This window comes from Natator depressus, chromosome 3 (assembly GCF_965152275.1).
Source record: "Natator depressus isolate rNatDep1 chromosome 3, rNatDep2.hap1, whole genome shotgun sequence".
Classification (NCBI taxonomy): Eukaryota; Metazoa; Chordata; order Testudines; family Cheloniidae; genus Natator; species Natator depressus.
In genome coordinates this window covers 206,298,924-206,308,736 of record NC_134236.1, presented here as the reverse complement: position 1 = coordinate 206,308,736, position 9,813 = coordinate 206,298,924, and the positions used below count along the sequence as shown (strand labels likewise).

Here is a 9,813-nt window from a genome sequence, read left to right as displayed (position 1 = left end):
CCAGTTCTAGAAGATACTTAAGCACATGCCTAACTTTAAGCACGGGCTGCTTAAAATATAGCATGTGCTAAGGTCCTTGCAGAATTTGGACCTGATTCATTCATTACTTATACCAAGAACATAAGAACGGCCATACTGGGTCAGACCAAAGGTCCATCTAGCCCAGTACCCTGTCTACCAACAGTGGCCAATACCAGGTGTCCCAGAGAGAGTGAACCTAACAGGTAATGATCTAGTGATCTCTCTCCTGCCATCCATCTGGCAAACAGAGGCTAGGGACACCATTCCTTACCCATCCTGGCTAATAGCCATTAATGGACTTAACCTCCATACCTACCAATATGCTGTTAAAACCCTGTTGGGATGGGGTGGAATGGAAACAGATAACAGTGTGTTTTGGAAAAGTTGGGGTTAGATCATACAGTTCTTTCACATGCAAAACTCCTGTATGTTTCAGTTCTGTGCACAGATACATGCAAGGATAGGTCTTTATTCCGTAACTTTGGAATTTAGAACAGAACCCATTTAAATTATTTGTTTTTAGTTTATTTGACACACATCATAGTTAGAGTGAAAACCCATGCCAAAGCAGTACTATAGCATCATGGCCTACAGGGACACCCCGCTGTTGGAGGTGAAGTCTTTCCCAAGAGCCATAAGGTCCTGAGCCCTTGACGATCTCAAGTCAATTTTCACAAGAGGGTTGATGTTAATCTTAGTGTTCTGTGACCAAATTCCAATTTATGCCCCAATCCTGCAATCACTTCAGTATATACTTAGTTTTATGAGTAGTTCCTTGAAGTCAACAGGACTTCTCTGGTACGTACAGGTTAGCACATGCTTAAGTGGTTGCAGATTCAGGACTTCAGCTTTCACTGGCCTGCCTGAATTCTTCTTGCAGCTTCGTTTGGCTACAGTGTTCTTCACTTTCCATCCTAAACTGTTGTGTGATATTGCTGTATGCTGTGGAGGAACTGCCACTCGCCACCTCAGAGGTGGCTGCATTTCTGTGTTGGTGAAGTAACTGCTGAAGCTGAAGGCTTCAGATCTTTTAGGATGACAGGTAGAAAAAGCATGAGAAAAAGCTAAAGTGTTTAAGTATATATTAATTCAGCTGTTGTATTAGTGTGTAAGTTTGAGCAATGGACAAGAGCCAGGCTTTGATCTTACAGTCTTTGACCTTTCTCAGAAAGGGTCAAATTCTGATGGTGCAAAAGGATTTCAGAGAAAGGGCATAAATGAGAGCAGAGTACATTTGTATTTTCTCCTCCAGAGTATGGGCTGTATATCCACAAGTAAATTAAATTAAGCATGGGAACAATGGGGTTAATTTTTTAAATTAGTTTTACTAAATTAGGTCTGTGCACCTCGGTCCCATGCATAACAGCCAGCTGAAATGGAAATTTACTCCAGGATGCCTTCAATTAATTGATATCCCCCCCAGACTGCTGAGATTCATTTGGTGTCACAGCAGAAAATGAGAAGGTAGCTCAAGAATCTAACTTCCCCCAGCTCTGTGTTAGCATGCTATGCCCTGGATCTGGTGCATGGGGCAAATTTCAGCTGGATACCCACTGACCTTAAAGAGGAGCTCTGCTCCGAACAGTGCAATGGTTGTGGGGCGGGAGCCCTTCCCCATCTGCCCCTGCTCAGCAGCAGGCTACAGGATCTGGTGTAGAGTCAGCACTTAATAGTAGTGATCCTGATCCACACCCACTGAAGCCAATGGAAAGACCCCCACTGACTTTGGTGGGCTTTCCCACGTGTAACAAACTAGCATGAGAAGACACTCCAAAGGGGGCAGAGGAGGAGGGGAGCCATGGCCCTTCCTCTCTCATGTCTGCACTGCCCTGAGGAACTGGGCAGGAGCTCAGGAGAAACAGTGCTGCCTTCACACACACCTGAACACTTTCCCTCTGGAAATAATTCTGCCTCCCTGATCTTGCCAGGGGGGTGCATCTCTGAATCACCTTTTCCTTGGGGCACGGTGCCAGAGAATCACCCTCAAGCCCTTCATATTAAGACATCAGAGAAGTGACCAAGTCTTTCCCCATTAGCTCATCAACTCCTGGATCCAGCATTCCTAAATACAAAACCACTGGATTCAAAGAGGAGTTCACTACCTGGATTATGTCATCAGAGGGGTTCCAATTGCAGCTGAGCCCTCTCCCTCTTATTCACACTCCTGGCTCCTCTCTGCTAGATCCATCAGTGGAGCATCAGTGCCTATATTACTTAATAATAATTGCATTTGCCTTTGAGCTCCCATCTTAATTTTCCCATTGTCTGTTTTAAGATATATTCATTAAAATAAATCTGCGCTGTTGCCTGATTTTAGGGGATTATTATTATTGTTTATATAATATGGTTATAGGCTCACCAGTTAATCTGATTAGATGATAATATGGTTCTTGTCTCAGAGTCAGGCTACACAGAGTTTTGGAAGGACCCTGGGGATGTATTACAAAGACACTCACTCTGAGAACAGAAATACAGTCTTAAAGACTTTTATTGACATAAAGGGAAAAGTAATCAATCAGAATTACGGAATAATAATAATACTGTTCTAGAGGTACATTTGATATCATTTACTATAAAGCTTCTTAGATTAATATACTCACACACTTCCTAGATAACCTGGTGGTAAGAGACAAAGGGTCAGCCTTTCCTCTGGCATGCCAAAGATTCCGATGCTCCAGGTTCCTCAGTTCTTGAGTGGAAGATGAAGAATTTAAGAGAAGGTAGAGAGCTAGAAAGCTATAGAAAGACCCAAGAGAAACTAACTTAAAACCTGACTAAAATTAACTAACTAAACATGGTGATTTGCCTCTCTTATAGAGCCTGAGCACTGTATGCTCACCTTCTATATCCAAACTTCATTTCCTCACCCACATAATGTTAGGGTACACTTACTCTATGTAAGTCCCAGGAGGGCCACACTGAGATTGCTCAAACTGCAAAGAATGGGGCAGACAATCCCTAAACTGGTGGTTATTCCAATACTTTGATTCACCCAGCCAGCAATAAAACTGCTTCTACAATACCTTACTGGTTACTCACAAGCCAGAATACAGTTCCTTTAAAACAACCCAGCCTTGGGCTTCCACCCAGACAGCCAAATATGAGGAGGATTACTGAAAAGCTTGTTTATCATATAAAATAGTTCTACCAATCCCAAAGGATCAGACACATTACCCTCCAGGTTAATGAATTTCAGATCTTACCCAAATATACACTTACAGCCAATTCTTATTAACTAAACTAAAATTTATTAAAAAATAAAAGAAAGTTTATTGGATAAACGATCGTTATACATACAGAGATGAATAGATTTCTTAGGTCAGTTTCATAGTAGAGATGGTGAGCTTTAGAGTTGCAAAGAGTTCTTTCAGAATGAGTCTATGGGTTCAGCCCAATGTTTAATATCAGAGTGCTCCAGAATGGAAGTCAAGCTTCCCCTGATGAAGCGTAAGCCAATTTGAGATGAAAGGATCAGGTCCCAAGAGACTTTTACACAGTTCCCAGAGAAGCCTCTTGACAGCATGCAGTCCTTGGGTGAACAATGGGAAATCATCCTAGCTTTGAAGTACTATTTCCTAAGCATCACCGGTAATTAGCTACATGGATTAACATAAGGCAATTGCCTATTTCCTAGCATTTGCAGGTGATTTACCACAAACTTCAAAGAGAAGTTAAGACAGTGATATCCCTACATTTACAGTTCATTTAAATCTTTTGATCTCTGAATTAACAGAATACAGTGATAGACAGGAACTGTTTGGTTACATTGTCAACTTCTAAAAATATATATGTAAACACACAAAAATGATCTACTAATGTGTCTCTAAAGGTTGAATCTGGGTCAATTAGCCTGCTAACTGTGTAACCCTTTCTGGCCCTGTGTCACATGGCATATTTATATGTATTAATGACAATTAGTTCATCCGCACATCTGTTATTTCTGGCCTGAACTGGTTTGGTGGTGGTTATTGCCATGTTCTTTGTGGAATACCTGTTAAGTTAAGTTTATAGAGGGCAATCGGTTGGCCACTTATCTATGCCAAAGGTAAAAAGCATAAGTAAGCTAACTTGCTTCAGCTCATCATACAGGATGCGGCCTGTAGGTTCCTCATTTTACTTCCAAAATACTCTAGTACAAATCTATAAATCTATTATCCATTATAATAAAACAGGAAAGGGGAGACAGCAAGGGGATCGCCCGCACTCCCCTCAGGTAGGGGGAGACATAAGAACGTAAGAATGGCCCTACTGGGTCAGACCAAGGGTCCATCTAGCCCAGTATCCTGTCTACTGACAGTGGCCAATGCCAGGTGCCCCAGAGGGAATGAACAGAACAGGGAATCATCAAGTGATCCATCCCCCATTGCCCATTCCCAGCTTCTGGCAAACAGCAGCTAGGGACACCATCCCTGCCCATCCTGGCTAATAGCCATTGACGGACCTATCCTTCATGAATTTTATCTAGTTTTTTTTTGAACCCTGTTATGGTCTTGACCTTCACAAGACAGTCATGGCGTTGCCCACGCTCCCCTCAGGTGGGGGGAGTCAGTCGGGGGGTCGCCCAACCTCCCCTCAGGCAGAGGATTTAAGTGTTATCCAATATGGTGAGACTTTTTTTTTTTCTCAAAGACCCAGTTCCTGGATCATGTGAGTTTGAGAGACACTCAGCTTGTATTTTAAAACAAAAGTGTGTTTCTAGTTCTCATGGTTGCAGTGAAAAGCTTGAAAATGTGACCTGATTGCACCCTGCAGGGCCAGAGCCAGAAAGCAAAGCAAAGAACCGGGCTGAGTGAAGTTGGCAATACTGCATATCATTGCACCTTGCATACTGCCTCTTTCCCTTATTTCATCAGACAGGTTCAGCATCAAGCAATGCAGATCAGTCCTGTCAGTGTTAGAGCCCTTTGGCAACACACCCACCCAACCTTTAGGGCTGGACGCCCACCTAAAACTAGGCTGGAGAACACACCAGACGATGTCGGAATGTGGGGGGGAAGAGATGAACATGAAGACCTAGTAATTCTTCTGTCTCTTACTTCCATTATTCCATGGAGAATTAGCTCATGTTTCCCTGAATCAGGACATCACTGAGACTATAATAGGGCAATGCACAGGTGCCCTGTTTTCCTTGGCAGTCATCCAGGTCCCCCTCAGGGGCAAACTAATTAGGGCTAGATTGTGTCGTTTAAGGCACAAAGGGGCTTAGCAAGGCCACCCAAGGAGGATGCTGAGAGGCACTGCACCTCAGAAAGCTCCCCAGTTGCATTGTGGGGAACAATTTGCAGCCACTTGCTCTGAGGTGCAGCTGTAGTTCTTTGAGTGCTGGGAGTTGCGATCCAGGAAACTCCAACATGTCCACTCCTCCTCCCCTGTGCAATTGCATTAGGGCTAGGAACAATCTAGCCCTCAGTCTTTAGCTTCCTACTTCATATACGTGGCAGCTGCAACAAGATCCTTGGAAGTATGATACCAGTTCACTGATCCCATAAACAGAGCTCGCTTAAACCCCAGAATCAGATTCAGGATGGGCCTGCAGTGCAGATGCTGCATGAATTAAGTGTCACAGGCCAGCATGAGAGAAACCAATAGTAACAGAACAAAGGAAAAGCATCGCATGTACCAGCATATGCCCCAGTCTTTTCACCTGTTCTCTGAGCTCTCCAGGTATTAGCACGGCTCTGACAATGAGACTGATTAAAGGGTTAGAAAACCTGCCTAATAGTGATAGAGTCAAGGAGCTGTTGGGTTCACTTAGGTGAAATATGGGCCAGCAGTGTTAATATGAGCCAGTCACTCTATCCAACATTACACAGTGTTAAACAAGGTCCAGGGTTTGGTATACAGAGACCTCAGCCTTCTTAGTACCATGGCAAACACACCACCAAACAGCCTTTTGATAGTTTATTAAAGATACAGAAAAGAAAGAAATACAGTTAAAGCATTTGAAATGTATATTATTAAATATGGCTTTCATTGTAACAACATCCCTTGTTCCCTTTCCCTTTGGCTAGAGAAAGGCTTTAGAAGGAAAAAACCCATTTGACAGTCTTTAAGATGGTATGAAAGATGGTAATAACTGTGCTTTTGGGGGAAAGAGAAGAAGCTAGTTGAGATGGGTTGGAGCTGTCACTGCTGCTGCTGCTGTTAAAGTCTGATCCTGTTTTGTACAAGACAAAACAAAACACAAACACGCCAAAGGGGAAAGAAAAGAACAGCAAAGATAGGAAATGCAGCTTGTGTGTCTGGTATTGCCTCTTACTTGCAACCTCATTACTGGATAAACACAAGCACAGCACATGGTCTGATTAGCCACGCCGAGTCTTGGCAAACCTCATACTAGTATCAGGCTGTTCAGGGCATTGCTTTCAGCTGCCTCTTTTTGGTCACAGGCTTATAGCAGTGTTCCAAAATACACAGTCTTGGCTGGCTACACCAGAGTCTTGTTAGATAGAAGGAAAAAGGAGAGGGATGGGAAAGAGAAGAAAAAGTGGAGAAGGAAAAGGATACCCATGGGGTAGAGAGAGACAAAGTCTCACATCCCAGGTTCTACTCAGGATTCAGCCAGAACCAGTAGAGGTGGTGGTGTCATCTGGGTCCCCCTCTTTGGCCCGGTTATCTCTCAGGACTGGGGTCCTAGGAGATGGTGGGTGTAGTGGCCATGATGGTAAGGTTCAGTCTAGTAGCCGGTTTTCCTCCCAAAGTCTCCTTCTTTAAGGACCCATGAATGGTGGGCACAATAGCCTGTCCCTTCATTATTTTGTCCATCAATTAGGGCTAGTTTCCAACACACCAGTTTTGGTACACTGATTTCTGGTTCCACACTTTTCTTGCTTACCAGGCATGATCACAATCCTTGAGTTATAGCAGCAGGCCTTTTTGTTTGTTAATTCCGTCTTTTTGTCCATTTCATACCTTTTTCTATCAGCATTTGTTGTTGTAAGTTATTGTGACATGTTATGAACTTACACTCATTTTTTATAGTTGAATACAATTAGGATACATTTCTAGGTCCAATTATCACAACAGAGCTCCATCTATTTAGCTTAACAAAGAGAAAGTTAAGGGGTGACTCGACGACAGTCTAAAAGTACCTCCATGGGGAGCAAATATTTAATAATAGGCTCTTCACTCTAGCTGACAAAGGTATAAGATCTAATGTCTGGAAGTTGAAAGTAGACCTATTCAGACTGGAAATATGGCATACATTTTTAACAGTGAGGGTAATTAACCTTTGGAACAACTTACCAAGAACTGTGGTGGATTCTCTATAACTGGCAATTTTACAAGGTATAACAGATACAACAAATAAGCCGTGCCGGCTCAATGTGGCACTCTGTTCCCCTCTAGTGGTGGCTAGGCCAGCAGGAAACTGATGAGCCTGCTACAGGCTTGGCTGACAGAGGTGTCTTTTAGCTCAGGTAGTAGAGGCTCATGCATTAAGAGCGAGAGGTCCCAGGTTTGATCCCAAATTATTTGTAATATTTCTTTGATAAGTCTACTTTCAAAGTCATGCCCCTGATCAGAGTGGATTCTGGCAGGCCAACCATAGTGCACAAAGTACTTGTCCCATAATATCTTGGCTACAGTGGGTAGCACATTGGAGAATGCTTGGGCGTATCAAGTGAAATGATCTATTACCACTAATACGTTAGTGTTCCCTTTGTTCTCAGGTTCTAAGGACAGAAAGTCAATACACACAAGATTCATGGGTCACTTGCTATGGATGTTAACTAACTGGGCAGATGGTTTGGGTGCCATCTTCAGAGCTAAACATCTGGCACGATTCTTATAATATTCCTCTCCATCCCTTGCTAATCTGGGCCAATAGTCCCTGCTTCTTACCATTCAAGTGTCCAGTCTACCCCAAAATGCCTTCTTTCATCATGCAAGGTCTTCAGTGGAAAAATCAGTTTTCTGCAGAAATGAGACACTTTTTGCAAAAAAAATCATTTAAACCAAAATCTAATTTTCCATCAAAGAACAGCGTAGATGAAAAATTTTCAACCAGCCCTAGAGTTAATCACCTAAGCATCTAAGTCACTTTTGAAAATGGGATTTATGCTTCTAAATCACATAAGTGCTTTTGAAAATCTTAAGCCCTGTCTCATAATACAAGAGCAAAGGGGAATTCAATTAAACTGAAACCAGCACATTTGAAGCTAATAAAAGCAAATAGGGTTTTTTAAAAAAAACTACAACACAATTAATCTGTGGAACTCATTGCCACAAAATATAACAAAGGCCAAGAGCTCAGAAGGATGCTAAAGAAGGATTGAAAAATTGATATGGATAATGGGAACACGTAGACAAGATTTTTTTTAAAAAACAGAATTTTAGGAAGGATATAAACCATAATGCTTCAGGGCATACACCAACTACTAACTGATGGTGGTTAGGAAGGAACTCTTATGGGCAGGAGTCATAACTGTGTACTAGGGGGTTTCCTGCAGCTTCATATGAAGTATCCAGACCTGGCTATTGTCAGAGATTGGATACTGTAATAAATGGACCTCTGGTAATTCCCATGTTATAACTGCAGCTGATTTTGCAAACTATGTGGTCTCCACATCTCCCAGAACAGGACTAAGTCCTGAAAAGAGATTTGCATCTGAGGAGGATGGCCCAGCACTCTGCTCCAGTTATTTATAGCAATCATAATAAGTCATTTTAATTGACTGCAGTTCTTTATTCCCACAGGAGAAACTGAAAATGTGCCAGTGAGTAACCCTGCAACACAGATTTCTCAGGTAAAGACAAGCAATATGCCCTGAATAATTCCAAGTTTAAAGAATGAAGAACAGATTAATAGTCTTTACAAAATTCATTCAAAGGAAAAATAAAGGCAGTTATAAGACACTTATACATTCAGATGTGCACATTGCATGGACAAATGTTATGAATTGGCCATCCTTCTGAAAAGGTGCTTCAATCTGACCTCTTTGCTCGCAGCTAGGTGCAAATTAGATGACTGATTTATGATCTTAGCCAAGTAATTAGATGTCACCATCCCATCATTTGGGTGCACACACACCTGAGTGCGCAAAATGGGAGACAGCTGCTGAACACTCAAGCACATTGGCTTCAGTAGGGTTTCTCCGTCCCTTCCTGAGCTGCACTCTGTGCTCCTTGTCTATTGCCAAAGATCTGGGTCTGTGTTAATCATTTAGCATAAAGTTCCCAGCTCTATGATATAACTCTTCAAATTGCAGTGAGGCCCCATTTTAACTGCACTTAAAAAAAAAAAAAAAAAAAAGGTGTGTACAAGTTGTGGTGAATAGTTTTAAAATGCAGACTGCTTGTAGCAGTTTCAACACTTCCATCCCCCACTCTTGCTCTTAGCCCTGCCACTTTCCCTCTCCTTTTCCCTTTTTGCCACTACTATCCTTCCCTCCCTGTGCTGCTAGTAACAGTTCTAGGGCTGGATCCTCAGCTTGCGTAAAGCAGCATAGCCCCACTGATTTCAAGTCCCTAAAGTCAATAGAGATACACGGATTTACACCAGCTGAGGATTTGGTATATAATTCTCAGACCAGAAGGGGTACTAATCTCTGACACGGTCATCAATAAATGTAAGACTCTAGTAGCTCTTCGAGCATCTAGTGGTGGTATAGCTATTAGCTGTTCCATGACAGGACAATGCATCAGGCCATTCCATGGGGAATAGTTGGGAAAATTAACTGAAATTGCCCAGGGCTTAGGGTTTGCGGAAAGTCCTAACAGTAATATTTCTGTGAAATTACTATTTGCTTAAGGGCTCATTAACAAGAGATGAGAGCCATGTGTTGAGTAATG

At 42.4% G+C, this 9,813-nt stretch overlaps 1 protein-coding gene across 1 annotated transcript in view; it reads left to right on the top strand.

The window, feature by feature from the left end:
• The window catches only part of ARHGEF33 (Rho guanine nucleotide exchange factor 33), a 47,601-nt gene that overhangs the window by 5,022 nt on the left and 32,766 nt on the right, over positions 1 to 9,813 (top strand). Inside the window, exon 3 of the mRNA XM_074949764.1 lies at positions 8,719 to 8,768. Coding sequence (XP_074805865.1) covers positions 8,719 to 8,768 — 50 coding nt within the window. The remainder of the gene's footprint in view (positions 1 to 8,718; positions 8,769 to 9,813) is intronic.